The sequence below is a fragment of the Trichechus manatus genome, unplaced genomic scaffold (genome assembly GCF_000243295.1).
Source record: "Trichechus manatus latirostris isolate Lorelei unplaced genomic scaffold, TriManLat1.0 scaffold00226, whole genome shotgun sequence".
Classification (NCBI taxonomy): domain Eukaryota; kingdom Metazoa; phylum Chordata; class Mammalia; order Sirenia; family Trichechidae; genus Trichechus; species Trichechus manatus.
The window spans coordinates 1,900,248-1,918,118 of NW_004444162.1; the positions used below are offsets into that span (position 1 = coordinate 1,900,248).

General features: G+C 37.5%; 1 protein-coding gene across 4 annotated transcripts in view; it reads left to right on the forward strand.

Moving 5' to 3' along the window:
* The window catches only part of ZNF292 (zinc finger protein 292), a 112,705-nt gene extending 102,737 nt beyond the window's left edge, over positions 1–9,968 (forward strand). For all 4 annotated transcript variants that reach the window (XM_004388979.2, XM_023742950.1, XM_023742952.1 and 1 more), the window contains one exon: positions 1,999–9,968. In XM_004388979.2, the coding sequence (XP_004389036.1) occupies positions 1,999–9,165 (7,167 nt within the window). In that variant the 3' untranslated portion in view covers positions 9,166–9,968. The remainder of the gene's footprint in view (positions 1–1,998) is intronic.
* The last annotated feature ends 7,903 nt before the right edge of the window (positions 9,969–17,871 follow it).

The window sequence follows — 17,871 nt, forward strand, 5'->3', positions numbered from 1 at the left end:
CGGGATTGCAAGGATATTAGGGGAATTTTTCGGGCCTCAGATGAAGAGGAACCTAAAAACTAGAGTAGAAAGCTTGAGCTGATTCTGTGTCCCTCCAGCCTGGTGGGGATTGAGGTATGCTACTACTTGCAGTGACCAAGGAATTTGAGTTTTAATATTCATACAGGGACAGGAGATAACTATATGGGGATAGATGATAAGGCTTTGGGCCCTCTCAAAGTAGAGAGTTAGAACTGAAGCCCCCTACATAAAGCTGGAAACTGAAGTACTGTAATTTCATTGAAAAGGTAGACTAGAAAAAAAATTATTCTCTAACACAGATAGATGATAGGGAACCTTGCATATGTCCATCTGGGTTCTGGGTCGGGGGAAAATATTTCCTCTAAGAAGTTGTAACCATAGGTCTTCACTCACGTAGATTTGAGGTCCAAATTACCCTGCCTACATAGTCCAGGAACTCCCTTGCCAAGTAAGTAATGTTTAAGGAAGTAAAGATGGAGTCCTGGGCTGATAATATCCCTGTCATACCTAGCAGAAGCAAATATAGAACTGCTTTAAAGGGACATCTCATCAAAATAGTACAAACTACACAAGTTTGTGTGAAAGGTCTTTAAAGATGCTAGAGACACCCATATGGTCCCATCTTTTCCCAGTTGTCCTTTTTTTTTTCTTGTCACCTGTAAGATAGGTCTTTTCATATTTACTTTTTTTGCCCATTATCTTTGTGCTCTTGCTTTTCCTAGAATCAAGGCCCCTTTTTCAGTATCACAGCCTCTTTCCCTTGCTCTCCTTTTGACCCACAAATCTAAGCTTCTGTTCTAGTAAAATATTTTCCTCTTAATCTGTGAAAGTACAGGTCCTATTCCCTCTTTTGTCTTTTTGCTTTCTTACGTTTTGATCCTGTCTCACATATATCCCATTTCCGTGGATGTGGCCAGATCCTGTGGCTGGCTCATTCCTCATATTTTCATATTCCTTTTTAACCTTTTAAAACACATCTTCTTCTCTTCCATCCATGTATATTTCAAGTGACTGTTAACTTCATTACTGCTCTCTTCTCAAAATAATAGTTTTATAGATGCTAATCCAAAAAAAGAAAAAGTTTAATGGGCTTTTGTTGTCTTCTACTTCTAATGCTTAAGTGGTCCAGCCATAAGGTAGGTGATTTGACGTTCAGTTTTATGGTAGCAGTAGAATCCCCATAATGAAGGATCAGATAACTTCATTCTGTTAGAAGTGAAATTCTTCTTTCATTACTAATAAGATAGGAAATACGGAGACATTCTTGGTTTTGTAATTTGATTAAGAGTGTTTTGTTTCATAAGGATTGCAAATATAAACAGGATGTGAGATTTGTGATACAGGTAATGACCACTTATAAATCACTTCCTATGTGTCAGACACCAAACTATTCCAGGTACTTTAGAGACAGTCTTTAATACACACAGCAATTTTATTAAGTGTAAGTGCTATTAACAAACCAAAACCAAAACCAAACCCATTGCCGTCAAGTCAGTTCTGACTCATAGCAACCCTATAGGACAGAGTACAGCTGCCCCATAGAGTTTCCGAGGAGCACTTGGTGGATTTGAACTGCAGACCTTTTGGTTAGCAGTTGTAGCAGTTACGTACTACACCACTAGGGTTTTGCTAAGTGCTATTATGACCCCCTGTTTTATAAATGGAATGTGAAAGGTCAGAGCTGTTGAGTAACTTCCAAGTTTGCATACTATTAAATGGTTTTACATCCCAGGTCTTACCTTGTGGTTCCAATGCTTTTTCTGCTGTTTTATACAGTTTATTACAAACACACAAGCACATGTGCACATGCAGACACGCCAGATGAAGCTCCAGTGCTTTTAGAAGGGGCATCTTTTCATATGCTGCTATTGTAATATTTAAGAAAAGCAAACCTAGATTTTAAAATTACTAGATTCACAAATTAATCTGTGTTAATTAATGTGGATTATGTTAACATTTTCTATTTGCTTTTCACAGACTGAAGGGGCTGGGCTTGCCACCTGTATAGAACTATGTGTAAAAGCTCTTCGCTTGGAATCTACAGAAAATACTGAAGTGAAAATATCTATTTGCAAGACCATTTCGTGCTTGTTGCCTGATGATCTGGAAGTTAAACGTGCCTGTCAACTGAGTGAATTTCTTATTGAGCCTACAGTAGATGCGTATTACGCTGTGGAAATGTTGTATAACCAGCCAGATCAGAAATATGATGAAGAGAATCTTCCAATACCAAATTCTCTACGTTGTGAGCTCTTACTTGTATTGAAAACTCAATGGCCCTTTGATCCAGAATTCTGGGATTGGAAAACTTTAAAACGACAATGTCTTGCATTAATGGGAGAAGAAGCATCCATTGTGTCTTCAATAGATGAACTAAATGACAGTGAAGTATATGAGAAGGTAGTAGACTACCCAGAAGAGATTAAAGAAACTTCTGTGAATGGACTTTCTGGTGGAGTTGGTGCTAATTCTGGCCATCTTAAAGGCATTTGTGATGATAAGCAGAAGAAGAAAGAGATAAAACAATTAAGAGAGCGGGGATTTATATCTGCTAGGTTTAGGAATTGGCAAGCCTACATGCAGTATTGTGTGCTATGTGACAAAGAATTCCTTGGTCATAGAATAGTACGACATGCTCAGAAACATTACAAAGATGGAATTTACAGTTGCCCCATATGTGCAAAGAACTTTAATTCTAAAGAAACTTTTGTTCCTCATGTCACATTGCATGTTAAACAATCTAGTAAAGAGAGACTAGCAGCTATGAAACCATTAAGAAGATTGGGAAGGCCTCCTAAGATCACAACTACCAATGAGAATCAGAAGACTAATAATGCTGTGACCAAGCAGGAACAGAGGCCTATAAAAAAGAATAGTCTGTATTCAACAGATTTCATAGTATTTAATGACAATGATGGTTCAGATGATGAAAATGATGACAAAGATAAATCTTATGAGCCAGAAGTGATCCCAGTCCAGAAGCCCGTACCTGTTAATGAATTTAATTGCCCTGTAACTTTTTGTAAAAAGGGCTTTAAGTACTTTAAAAATTTAATTGCACATGTAAAGGGGCATAAGGATAATGAAGATGCCAAGCGCTTTCTTGAAATGCAAAGCAAAAAGGTTATCTGCCAGTACTGTAGACGGCATTTTGTAAGTGTTACTCATCTCAACGATCACTTGCAAATGCATTGTGGCAGTAAGCCATATATCTGTATACAGATGAAGTGCAAGGCCGGTTTTAACAGTTACGCAGAGCTCTTAACCCACAGAAAGGAGCATCAAGTGTTTAGAGCAAAATGTATGTTTCCTAAATGTGGCAGGATTTTTTCAGAAGCTTATTTACTATATGATCATGAAGCACAGCATTATAATACCTATACTTGCAAGTTCACAGGTTGTGGTAAAGTTTATCGTTCTCAGAGTGAGCTAGAAAAGCATCTGGATGATCACAGTACTCCTCCTGAAAAAGTATTGCCTCCTAAAGATCAACTTAATTCATCTGGAGATTCTGTTCAGCCTCCCAAAGTGAATCAGAACATAGAAGGAAATACTGAGAAAGAGGGATCTATGCTTCCTTCAGAAAATAACACTGAAAACAGCTTACGAGAAGATAAAAGTGATACTTGGGATAAAAGTAAGGCAGAGTCAGCTGTGAATGAACAAGACCAGATTTCTGCCTCTGTGCTGAGGGAAGCTGATGAAGCATTGTCAAATGGTTTGGAAAACCCTGCTACCACCCCTTTGCTTCAGGCCAGTGAAGTTGCTGTGTCCATCAAAGTGTCTCTCAATCATGGGGTTGAGGATAACTTTGGAAAGCAAGAAAACTCAACTGTGGAAGGCTCTAGTGAATCACTGGTCACAAACTTACATACACCAGTTGAAGATACTTGTCACGATTTGTGTCATCCGAGTTTCCAAGAGAGAAAAGAACAAGATTGCTTTAATGAAGCTCAGATTACTCAGAATTCTTTAGTAAATTCAGAAACCCTCAAAATAGGTGACCTTACCGCACAGAATTTAGAAAGACAAGTGAACAACCTAACGACCTTTTCTGTGCAAAATCAGTCAGGATTTCAAAACAGTTTACCAACTCCTAAGCTTAAATGTGGAGGTAATGTTAAAACATTGTCCAACCTTTATAATTTACCTCTTAAGACATTAGAAAGTATCACATTTGTTCCACCACAACTCAACCTAAATAGTTCTTTAGGAACTTCATCAGCGCCTCCAAAAGCTCCAGTTCAGAAATTCAGTTGCCAGGTTGAGGGATGTACTCGAACCTATAATTCTTCACAGAGTATTGGGAAACATATGAAGACAGCACACCCTGACCAATATGCTGCATTTAAAATGCAGCGCAAAAGTAAAAGAGGTCAGAAATCTGACAACGTAAATACACCAAATAATGGAAAGTTTGTTTATTTTTTGCCACCACAGGTGAGCAGCTCCAATAATGCATTTTTTGTGCCACAAACCAAAGCCAGTGGGAATCCTACTTGTTCAGCCCAGTTGCAGCATGTCTCACCTTCCATTTTTCCAGCCCATTTAACAAATGTGTCAGCTTCACTGTTGTCCTCTATGGAAAGTGTCATGAATCCAAATATACCTTCTCAGGACAAAAATGAACAAGGTGGTATGTTATGTTCCCAGCTGGAAAATTTATCTGGTACTACCTTGCCAGCACAAATGGAAGATTTAACCAAAACAGTTTTGCCCTTGAATATTGACAGTGGCTCAGATCCTTTCCTTCCTTTGCCTGCAGAAAGCAGTTCAATGTCTCTCTTCCCTTCACCAGCAGATAGTGGGACTAATTCTGTTTTTTCCCAACTGGAAAATAATACAAATCATTTTTCCTCACAGATTGAAGGAAACACTAATCCCTCCTTTCTAAAGGGGAGTAATGGTGAAAACGCAGTTTTTCCTTCACAAGTAAACGTTGCAAATGACCCCAACAACACCAGTGCCCAACAGTCTGCACCTGAAAAAGTTAAAAAAGACCGTGGACGGGGCCCAAATGGGAAGGAAAGAAAACCCAAGCAAAACAAAAGGGCTAAATGGCCTGCAATTATCAGAGATGGGAAATTTATCTGTAGCAGGTGTTACAGGGCTTTTACTAATCCCAGATCACTGGGTGGACACTTATCTAAGCGATCTTTCTGTAAGCCACTGGATGGAGCAGAAATTGCCCAAGAACTTCTACAGAATAATGGACAGCCTTCTCTTCTTGCCAGCATGATTCTCTCCACAAATGCAGTAAATTTGCAGCAGCCACAACAGTCTACCTTTAGTCCAGAAGCATGTTTTAAAGATCCATCATTTTTGCAGCTTCTTGCTGCTGAAAATCGCTCATCAACATTTTTACCAAATACATTTTCTCGTACTGGTGTGACTAACTTTAATACCAGTGTTAGCGAAGAAGGAAGTGAAATCATTAAACAGGCTTTGGAAACTGCTGGCATTCCCAGTACTTTTGAAGGTACAGAAATGCTTTCTCATGTTGTTCCCTCAGGTTGTGTCTCAGAGGCAGCACAAGTAAATGCAGTGGTGATGCCAAATCCAACTGTGCCACCCCTGTTGCAGACTGTATGCCACCCAAACACCCTGCTTACAAGCCAGAATAGGACACCAAACTCCAAAACTCCCTCCATTGATGAATGCAGCAGTTTGCCCGTCTTCCCAGCAAATGACTTACTACTGAAGACTGTTGAAAATGGTTTGTGCTCTAGTTCATTTCCTAATTCTGGTGGGCTTTCACAAAATTTTACCAGTACCAGTTCACGTGTTTCAGTTATAAGTGGGCCTCAGAATGCAAGATCTAGTCATTTAAATAAAAAGGGAAACAGTGCTTCTAAGAGAAGAAAGAAAGCTGTCCCTCCATTGATTGCACCCAGTGCCTCCCAAAACTTGGTAGCAAGTGACTTAACAGCAATGGGACTCATAGCAAAGAGTGTTGAGATACCAACTGCTAACCTTCATTCAAACATAATTCCAAATTGTGAACCTCAGGGTTTGGTGGAAAATCTAACACAGAAACTAAATAATGTTGACAATCAGTTATTTATGACTGATGTAAAAGAAAACTTCAAAACCAATCTTGAGTCGCGTACAGTGTTAGCACCTTTAACATTAAAAACTGAAAATGGTGATTCCCAAATGATGTCTTTGAATTCATGCACAACTTCAGTAAATTCTGATTTGCAGATTTCTGAAGACAATGTTATACAAAACTTTGAAAAGACTCTTGAAATTATTAAAACTGCTATGAATTCTCAAATACTTGAGGTAAAAAGTGGACCTCAGTGTGTTGGTGAAACATCACAGAATGCACCAATAAGTTACAACATTCAGCTTCCTTCAGTAAATACTGTACAAAATAACAAATTACCCGATTCTTCTCAGTTTTCTTCCTTCATAGGGGTCTTGCCAACAAAAAGTAATATTCCTCAGTCTGAAATATTGCATAAGGAGGATCAAATACAGGAACTCCTAGAAGGCTTACAGAAATTAAAATTAGAAAATGACCTATCCTCTCCAGCATCCGAGTGTGTACTAATCAATACGTCAGTGACACTGACTCCCACTCCTGTTAAGTCAACTCCAGATGCCTCAGTGGTTCAGCCAGTGTCTGAAATGGTAAATAACATTCAGTTCAGTGACAAGGTTAATAAACCTTTTGTGTGTCAGAACCAAGGCTGTAACTACAGTGCTATGACAAAGGATGCATTATTTAAGCACTATGGTAAAATTCATCAATACACTCCAGAAATGATTCTTGAAATTAAGAAGAATCAGTTGAAATTTGCTCCTTTTAAATGTGTAGTACCTACATGTACAAAAACATTTACAAGAAATTCTAATCTCCGGGCACATTGTCAGTTGGTACATCATTTTACAACAGAAGAAATGGTAAAGTTAAAAATAAAAAGGCCTTACGGAAGAAAATCTCAGAATGAAAATTTGCCAACCTCACGAATTACACAAGTCAAAAAACAGCTAGCTGTAACAGAGGAAGATAAAAGAGAATTTCAGCCTGCTTTAGAATTGGGAGCAAAGAAGGAAAATGCCCTCAGTAGTGTAGCAGTGGTCCCAGAAAATCAACTTATAGAAAAAAAAAGTCCTGAAAATACAGAAACTTCTGCACAAGTGATTACAGTTACTTCAGAACAGTATGATATAAATTCTCTCACAAACCTACAAACCAAAGGACGGAAAATTAGGAGGCATAAAAAAGAAAAGGAGGAGAAGAAACGCAAGAAGCCAGTTTCCCAATCCCTTGAGTTTCCAACAAGATACAGTTCCTACAGACCTTATCGATGTGTTCACCAGGGTTGCTTTGCTGCCTTTACAATACAGCAAAACTTGATTCTTCATTACCAGGCTGTACACAAATCAGATCTACCTGCATTTTCTGCAGAGGTTGAAGAAGAAAGTGAGGCTGCTAAAGAAAGTGAAGAAATTGAAACTAAACAAACTGTGAAAGAATTTCGATGTCAGGTAAGTGACTGTTCTCGAATTTTCCAGGCAATCACTGGCCTAATACAACATTATATGAAACTTCATGAAATGACTCCTGAGGAAATTGAAAGTATGACCACGGCAGTGGATGTTGGGAAATTTCCATGTGATCAGTTAGAGTGTAAATCTTCATTTACTACATATTTGAACTATGTTGTCCATCTTGAGGCAGACCACGGAATCGGGTTAAGGGCAAGTAAAGCAGATGAAGATGGCATATATAAGTGTGATTGCGAAGGCTGTGACCGTATATATGCAACTCGGTCTAATCTACTTCGACACATTTTTAATAAGCATAATGACAAACATAAAGCTCATTTGATTCGGCCAAGAAGATTAACACCGGGTCAGGAGAATATATCAAGCAGAGCAAACCAAGAAAAAACAAAGCCTAAATATCGAGGGACAAAACACAGCAGATCTGGAAAGGAAGGAATCAAAATGCCTAAAACCAAACGAAAGAAAAAAAATAATTTAGAAAACAAGAACACAAAGATTGTGCAGATTGAAGAAAATAAGCCTTATTCTCTGAAACGTGGAAAGCATGTATATTCTATAAAGGCTAGGAATGATGCCTTATCTGAGTGTACGAGCAGATTTGTAACCCAATATCCATGTATGATAAAGGGGTGCACATCAGTTGTTACAAGTGAAAGCAATATAATTAGACATTATAAGTGCCATAAATTATCTAAAGCATTTACATCACAACACCGCAATCTTCTTATTGTCTTCAAACGGTGTTGCAACTCACAAGTTAAGGAAACGTGTTCTGAGCAAGAAGTTGATAAAAATGATGTAAAAGATTCTGACATATGTGTATCAGAAAGCAATGATAACTCAGGAGCAACTTCAGTTCCACAGAAGGAAGCTGAAAAAAATGAAAAAGATGAAATGGATGAGCTAACAGAATTATTTATTACAAAACTAATAAATGAAGACAGCACAAGCGTAGAGGCCCAAGCTAATACCTCTTCAAGTGTAAGTAATGATATTCAGGAAAATAACTCCTGCCAGTCAGAAAAACAAAAAGCAAGTAATTTGAAGAGAGTTAATAAAGAAAAAAATGTCTCACAAAATAAAAAGAGGAAAATTGAAAAAACTGAAGCAGCATTGGCAGTTGATTTAAATAGCATGCATAAAGAAGAAGAAACTGCTGTTGCAATTCAAACCACTGAGGACCATCCTGCATCTTTTGACTGGAGCTCGTTTAAACCAATGGGATTCGAAGTATCATTTCTCAAGTTCCTTGAGGAGTCTGCAGTGAAGCAGAAGAAAAATACTGACAAAGACCACCCAAATAGTGGAACTAAAAGAGGATCTCACTCAAATTCGAGAAAAAATATTGACAAGACTGCTGTGACTAGTGGAAATCATGTATGTTCTTGTAAAGAAAGTGAAACTTTTGTACAGTTTGCCAATCCATCACAGCTTCAGTGCAGTAATAATGTAAAAATTGTTTTAGACAAGACTCTTAAAGATTGCACTGAGCTCGCCTTAAAGCAGCTCCAGGAAATGAAACCTACCGTTAGTTTGAAAAAACTTGAAATACATCCAAAAGATCCAGATGTGTCAGCTATGAAAGAAATCAGTATAGGTAAAGCCACGGGGAGAGGACAGTACTGAGAACTAATGTACTATAAATACATCACTTAGGATTTTATTTTAAATAGGAAGCCATCAAGCATGCTAGAATTGTGAAACCTTTTCATTATTTTTGTTATTGTTGTTGACATGAATTAACCTGGCCAACAAAAAAAAGAAAAAAAAAAAACATGACTTTTGTCATGTAAAACTTCTTGTTTTTATCCCTATGGGACTTGAGGAACAGAAAGAGTACTTCAGTTTTGTAAATAGTTGAGCTAAACCTCAAATGTCTATCAACCAGTTTACCCTTTCCATGAACTAAACTGACTTTTCTGTGTGATAGGTATGTTTCACCGGGTCAGTGCTCATGTATAACAGTCCTCTTTGTAGATACCTTTTTTGTATATATTTATTATTGTAAATCATTTGCTGCCACCAGCAGTCTGTAAGTCTAAACTATTAAATGACACATTTATATTTGGAATTTTAATTTTTAACTAAGTGATCAAGTTTTTAACTAAGTGATCAAGTTGTTTTATTGTTTTAAATTAAGAACTTTTTGAACTAAAACTAGAAATTCTGCCATAGTCCCTTGATTTTTACATGCATTTACTTACCAGATGGTTTCAAGATTACTTTTCACAGACTAGGCACATTATTATATTGACACCTTGCTCTCCTTTGTAAATTTACCATCCAAGATTTTTGGATGATATTCATATGAAATTAAGGCAGATTCTTTAGCAGTTTCCTATACCTACAGTTTTTTTTTTTCGTTGCTTCTAATTGGATATAGTTACTATGATCCATGAAATATAATGGAAATGTGAATAAAGAATTTACTACATTGAAGATTTTAAACATTTGGTATTAAAAAAAACAAATCCTTTGTGATGTGATAGAAACTAGTAGTGTGGAGCAGTGTAAATATTTGAGGTGGTGATTTGTGAAGTAGCCCAGTATTGCCTTAAATAAAATCACATTTCATTTCTTGTTTTATACATGTGATCTTATAAAGGTGTTTTTTTGGTTATTTTCCCCCCTCCATTTTCTGAAATTTATAGATTGGTGTATAGCTTTAAACTGTATAAACTTTTGTGGAAAGATTTTTTTAAACATTTTTATAAATCTTAATATTGGTATCATCAAAGTGAGCCCATCTTGTGTTTATAAAATGCAAGAGTCCTTAACATTTATAATTACATAGATGAAACACTTTCTATAAGGAAGTTGGATGTTTTGATTTTACTGTTTATAGATGTTAGATTGACAGATTTGTCTGTATTTTCCCACCATATCTAATGATACTTTTTTCATTAGATTGGTCTTCAAGAGCAGTATTAGTTGTTATAATTGATTATTTTGTTTATTCAGTAGATAGCTCTTATAATTTAGCTTTATTCACCATATTTATACTATGGATTCACAGCCAGAAGTAGAGGTTACTTCAGGAGAATTTATGACCTTCATTTAAAGTCCAACTAAAATCAGTACTGGAAGCAAAAGAAAACACCGTTTCAAGATCTGCTTTTGTTACTGTTTGCCATAAATAGTAGTATTGATTTTTGACTTTGTGTTTGTTATAAAATTTGCGTTCACAATATTATTAGCCTGAAATATTGAAGATATTGTGATTATATGAAAATGTGTATATTCCCTGTGCAACATCATATTTCAGGAAAAATGAAAGCACTTAACATTAACTGAAATTGCTGGTACTCTGAATAAATAAGCATGGTCAAGGAGTGAATTATTTTCTTTTGGAAAATATTTTTTAAAGTTTTATTATTAAAGTATTACAGTTTTATTTTTAGGGCCTGATTGGTTATACCTCCTAACTGATTTCATCTCCTTAAGGTTTATTACTCCAATATGCATAAAACTTGACACGTTAAAATTCTACCCTTTGGTAAGCCCACTGTTATTTATTAAAATAAAAGCTGTTTTTATGGGTGGTTAATAAATGGTTACCCCCCCCCAAATTAACAATAAATAACTGAATAATTTTAATATTAAATTTTTGTTAAAAACAATGTTTTCATACAGTTTTCTTAGAAGTTAACCTAGTCCTTAAAGGTAGGCATTTGGCAAAACTGCCCTATGTAATATTGCAGTAGCAAGTAGGTTTGCTCCTGATGAATATAGTGATGAACCATTGTTAAATGAAAATGCCAGTGTATTGGGGCTTTTGCTCTCTAGCTTAAGAAAACTGACCACTAGACATTTCTGTAATTGTTCTCCCACATATGAAAGGGGAGAGTTTGCCAACATTGAGTTCAATTTTTTTATATTCCAGGTGCTTTATGTTAAAAGTAATTATGGGAAAGCGGGCTTTTTAGCATGGAACAGAAAAATCAAATTATGGTATAAAATAAATGTGAATTTATAGAACAGCATGTTGGTAAAATTTGATATGGAATGTAATGCCTATTTATTAAAAAAGAAAGTATATTTTTCATGGTATACATTTCCTCAATCTATTATCTCGAGATAATTTCTTCCTACAGCCTGAATTTGCTTAAAGTTTCATCGGTAAAAACAAAAAAATTGGTTTTCTTCCTCTTTTAAACCCAAAGAATTGTAATATTATAGATCAGAACTGTGTTATTCAAAATACATCATTATCTTAAGTGAAATGTAACAGTTTCAGACATTTTCAGCAATGTTAAATTCAGCATAATTATTTTAAAGGCTAGATGGAGATAGATTTTTAAAAGGCAAATGTTGATCATCAGATAAACATGATTGTTACAGGTTTTCAGATTGTTGTTGTGTGCTGTCGAGTCCATTCTGACTTATAGGGACCGTATAGGACAGCGTAGAACTATCCCATTGGGTTTCCAAGACTGTAATCTTTATGGGAGCAGATCGCCAGGTCTTTTCTCCCTCGGAGCAGCTGGTGGGTCCGAACTGACAACCTTTTGGTTAGCAGCTGAGCTCTTAACCACTGCACCACCAGGGCTTCTTAGGTATTAAGATAGAAGCGTATAAAAACTACAGCTAGAGACATCAAAGAGAAAACGTCCTGTTCTTCTGGGAAAAGGAGGGGGGTAGCTTAATGAAAGTCTGTAGAGAAGATGAATGAGTCTTGAAGGATGAATGGGTGTTTATCAGATAATCACAGGTAAAAGATAATTCTAGGCTTGGAAGTATGAAGCAGCATAGTGCATTTTCAATATTGCACGTGGCACATGTAGCAAAATAGGGAGTAGGAGATGAAACCAGAGAGGTAAACAGGCCAGATCATGAAGTTTTTTGTATGCCATATTTAGTCTTTTATCATGTTAATTTAGAATCATAGTTGACACTCTACAGAGGACAGATTGGGTGACTTGGATGTTAGAAATAGGGAGACTTGAAATACTTCAGGCAAGAGATAATGGAAGCCAGAAGAAAGATAATGGAGATAGGAAACAGGCTACCATGTATAGGAGAGGTGTTAAAATTAGTCTAAGGCAGTCTTTTTCAAAATGGGTATTGCAGTGGATACCAGGGGGCTGGAAGGTGTGTTCTCTGATTTAAAAAATAGCATGTTATAGTTCCCTCTTAAAGAATCCAATGTATATTTGCATATTAAAGACTTAGAAGTCCTATTGTAAAGAAATATGTTTAGTCTTTGAGGGCTTTCCAGATTTAATTGACCTTAAAGACTTTTTTTTTTTTTTTAATATTAATAGGAATATCCCACTGAATTAGTGTTTTGAGGAACACGCTTTGGGCAACACTGATGTAAAATGGCATTTATTCAGCCAAGGCTGAATAGTCAAGGTGTACACCGATGAGACTGTACCAGCTGTTTACAATTGGTGATTATTCTGATTGGTCAGTTCACCCCCTCTTAATTAATTGCTTCCCCAGCTGTATTGGTTGTTAATGTTTTGAATATCACTCTGCATTCAAAGAATATTAAACATCAATTAAGTGCAGTTTAACTAAAATCCAGTCTCCTTACTCAAAGCCCCTGCTGACCTCTCCAAACATTGGTATCCTACTTCTGATTCCCACTGTTTCCATTTCCTTGAACACATACTAAGATTTTGTCCCCACCTTAAGGCTTTTGGAAACCCTGGTGGTGTAGTGGGTAAGAGATAAGTAGCTCACCAAAAGGTCGGCAGTTCGAATGCACCAGGCACTCCTTGAAAACTCTGTGGGGCAGTTCTGCTGTGTCCTGTCGGATAGCTGTGAGTCGGAATTGAGTCGACGGCAGCGGGTTTGGTTTTTTGTTTTTGTTTTTTTTTCTGGTTAAAACCTTTACACATGTTGTCCTTTCTGTGTGAAATGCTTATTCTTTTACTGCTTGTATGGCTGACTCCTTATCTAGCTCACCTTAAAAGTGACCTCATCAAAGAGACTTCCCCAGACCGCTCTGTAATTGTTCCACAGGCACTTTCTGTATAACAACATTTCTGTTTTTGTTACTTGTTATCTGTGCTTCCCAACGCTACCACTCCATGACGAAAAGTGGTAATATCTTGTTTTAGTCCCCAGTAGCCTTGCTTATTAAGAGTGCTCCTCATTTCAGTTATCTGTTCCTCTGTAAATGGGAGCCCTGCACCTTGTCATAATCAAAACCTGTATCACTTCTAGATCTTGAATTCAGATTCCTTCTCTCCAACCACCAATTGAAATTGCAGGAACAAGCAAAATCAGTGTAAAGAGCTGCAAGTTTAAGAATTAGCGATTTTTAACAGTTGTATGAGGCATATGGGAAGATGAGATACCCAGAAAGCATATATATATATCAAATAAGATCAAATAAGAGTAAAGAGTCTATTTGAAGTAACTGTTGGTGGTCGTTAATCTTTAGAGAAGTTTTAGTGGTTATTAAGTAATGAATGTTTATAGTCTAATTATGTTTGATTGAATAATAAATAAGCTAAGGAAGTGAAGGCAGTGAATTAAAAAAAAAAGGTTACTCTAAAGAAAAGGAAATTGTTTTATACCTGGCCTTATTTGAAGGGTTTAAGATGAACCTTGCATGTTTGTGGACTCTGGGGAGTTAAACCCATTAAAGAGGTGGAAGCTGAAGTGTAGTAGTAGATGTAGCCTGGTCCCAAGAACAAGTGGAGGGATCAGCTTTGCAAAATAGAGAAAACACCTCATAGACTAACTTTGTTCAAGCAGAAATGTTGAGTTCCTTGTCATAAGAACAGGAAACAATGTTTCTGCCCAACAGCAAGCCTTGGGAAAGTAGGAAATGGAGGTTTGAATGGTGAAGGCTTGAGATGAACAGTGGAAGAAACCTTGAAAAGAAAGGAGACGTAGGGGATGTAAAAGGATTGTGTTGTGTGCCATTGAGTTGATTCTGACTCAGTGACCCCATATGACAGAGTAGAACTGCCCCTGTGTTTGGCAGCCGAGCTTTTAACCATTGTGCCACTAAGGCTCCTTGTAAAAGTATTACTGATCAGTATTCAAGGCCCATCTGAGTTTAGGAGAACATAACCTTGTGGTGGCACCAGTCTGCATGATTATATAGTTTTCCTGGTAATGTTCCTCACCTTGAATGGAGGAGGAGAAAGGAGGTGGTTGCATAGTCCGGGTAGAAGTAATGCATCGGTGCATTTAGCCTGGATAGAGTAGGAAACAGCCAAGAGGACTGAGAAGAAAAGGGAGTGATCAAGGGACTGGAGGTTTTAATGAGGCCAAAGAGTGGGTATAGTGGGAATAAGGCCAAGAATTAGGTAAAAGCTGGGATATTAAAATATAAGATTTTAGGAGTAATTAAGCTTGCAGTCTTAAAGTGGCCATAGAAATGCATCATTGAAGTAGAATGTAGGTGACGGTGGTTGGAGTTGAGGAATTTAAAGAACATTGAGTCCAGTTTGTTGTATGCACTGTACACAGAATATGCCCTAAGTAGGAACCAATGAGAGTAGGAAGACTGAGCCAAGTGCTAAAGTCTTAAACTAAGAGGTTTTTCGGGAACTGTGCTTCTAGGCTGTGTAGCTGTTTGCAAGGAGTTTGGGAAAACACCTACCTTCTCCATAGTATATCCTCTTGATCTAACAGTCTTCAGAGATCCAGGTGCAGTTAAGATGAAGTTGGAAAGTATAAATTCGTGAAGCAGCAGAAAACAGTTCTAGGGGGAACCTTTCCTGGGGAAAATAATAAACAGGATTGGAAGGCTTAAGCAGAGGAATTCAGGGAAGAGGAATTAGAATAGTAGGGATAGTAGAAGTACAGGTAATAGGAGAGCATTTTCTTTAGTGGCCAGGAGGAAAGATGAGCTTTATAATTGAATGTTTTGTCATCAAGTCCAAGGCTACTGTTTAACAGGAATATGGTGTATCTGACCTTCCCAGGCCCAAGTCCCACATTGTATTATATCTGCTAGTGGTTAAGAAGCTTGGCTGCTAACCAAAAGGTCGGCAGTTTGAATCCACCAGCTGCTGCTTGGAAACTATGGGGCAGTTCAGTTTTGTCCTATAGGGTCGCTATGAGCCAGAATCAACTCGACGGCAATGGGTTTGGTTTTTTGTTTTTGTTTTTTTTAATGATAACATTTATTGACTGCTTACTATGTACTAGGCTCTGGGCTGGGAACTTTCTTTGTATTAACATTTATTCTCACACCAACTTTAAGCATTAGGTGCTCTTAACCCCATTTTAAGTTGAAAAAAGTGAGTAACATGAGGAAAGGCTAGGTGTCTAAGTGGTACACAGCTAGTATGTGCAGAGCTGAGATTTGAAGCCAGACACTCTGACTCCACAGCTTGTACATCCCTTGATTTGGAGAATGAAGGCAGTCAAATGAGTTAACAGGTTGCTCAGTGTTTAGCTGGAATGATACTGTAAAAATGGTCCTGCTATCTGAAGAGAATTCACTCCCCAGGTGATTAGGAAACAATATTAGGGGTTATTTGTGAGTTATATTCTTTTTTAAAGGCCACATTTATTGCATTTTTTTATGGTTTAATTAATATTGATTTAATCTGGGGCCATGAAGGAGGTGGCTGTGTTGATGCAGATAGGGAACACAGGAAGAACAAAGAGACTGACTACAGGACATATGCACTGAAGTAGCTAAGAGAGAAAAAGAATGAGAAGCTATTGTGCAGGGGTTGAATGAATTCCAACCAGCTGTGTACTTACTGTCTAGTCAGTGTGTATCGGGAGAGCTTTAATTGAAATTTGTAGCCGGAGGTTTTGTTTGCTGCCGTCTTAGCTACCGCACTCTTGTGTTATATAGCAACTTCCCAAAAATAGCGATGGACACAGCAAAAGAATGTTCAGTATGCAAGTTACAGCTATGCAGACTTAGTGCTACCACGCCTATATCTCCTAGGTAGGCCCCGACCTAGAGGTAGATTGGAGAAGAGGAATGGGGCATCAAGGTGATACAATAGCCCTCATGTGCCCTGGTCCCTCTGTAGCAGTGAGGTGTTCAAGAAGTCACTGGGCTTTTGAGGACACAGGGTGGTTTTGAAACTACTCAGGAGCAGATCACACGAGGAAATTCTTTATTGAAAATAGATTCTTGGGATCAGTATTACAAGTGTAATCTTTTACATACTTCCAGTACACTTACAGTCATTATAATCCAAATGCTTCAAATAACTAAGTCATTCTTGGTAATCATTGTTTGCTACTTCCCATCCCTAAAAAGCCACATACCTGGTAAACTCATCACATTTACTTGTTTGAAAATTTCAAAACCACTTTAAAACAATGTATTTACTAAACCTACTTATGGCTAAACCCGTTTCTGTCAAATCGATTCGGATTCACAGCAACTCTATAGAAGCAAGAGAACTGCCCATAGGGTTACCAACGCTGTAATCTTTATGGAAGCAGACTGCCACATTTGTCTCCCATGGAGTGGCTGATGGGTTTGAACCGCGGACCTTACGGTTAGCAGCTGAGCGCAGCTGGAGCATTAACAAATTTTCTCAAGTAAATCAGCCCTCAAAGGGTCTTATAACCTTATATTTATGCAGCTTAAAATGTGTCCTCACAACAAGCCCTGCCCTATGAGACGAATAAGAAAATTAGCAATCCAATTTTATAGATGGAAGACAGTGATCTAAGGGGAAATTTAATGACTTGGAACTGCAAACCAAAGGAAGGGATAATACTGGAAAACGGGCTCCCTGACTCATGATTCAGTATGCTGTCTCTACTGTCTTGCTTGCTAGGCTTGTTAAGGATGTTGCTGTTTCAAGAAAGATGAAAGTGAAGGACATCAGGATTGTATAGGCAAAGTTTTTAGGTTTTATTGCAAATATGAGAGGCAGTGCAATATATTCCAGTAAATAAGGCAAAATGTCATGTCACATGTTGATGTCCTATTCTTTAAAAATAATTTTTTTTAATGTAATCCACATGTTACCAGTATAAAATGAGAAACTGAAGCAATTCTGGTTTCTTCTAACCAAATATTGATCCCACACCAGCTCCCTCACCAAAGTAAATGAGCCAGAAATATGACAGCATGCTGCTCTACCAAAAGTGAAAGGACCAGAAACATCTAGAGTACTCTAATAGTGGTGTAGGCCTTTCCAGCACAAAATAGTAGCTGGTTGTGTGTAATCACTGAGCTTTTAAAACCCGTTGCCGTCAAGTTGATTCTGACTCATAGTGACCCAACAGGACAGAGTAGAACTGACCCATAGAATTTCCAAGGAGCAGCTGGTGGATTTCAACTGCCGACCTTGGTTAGCAGCAATAGCTCTTAACCACTGCACCACCAGTCTCCATACTGAGCTTTTAAGGTGGATATTACTGGACTTTAGTTAATTTCGC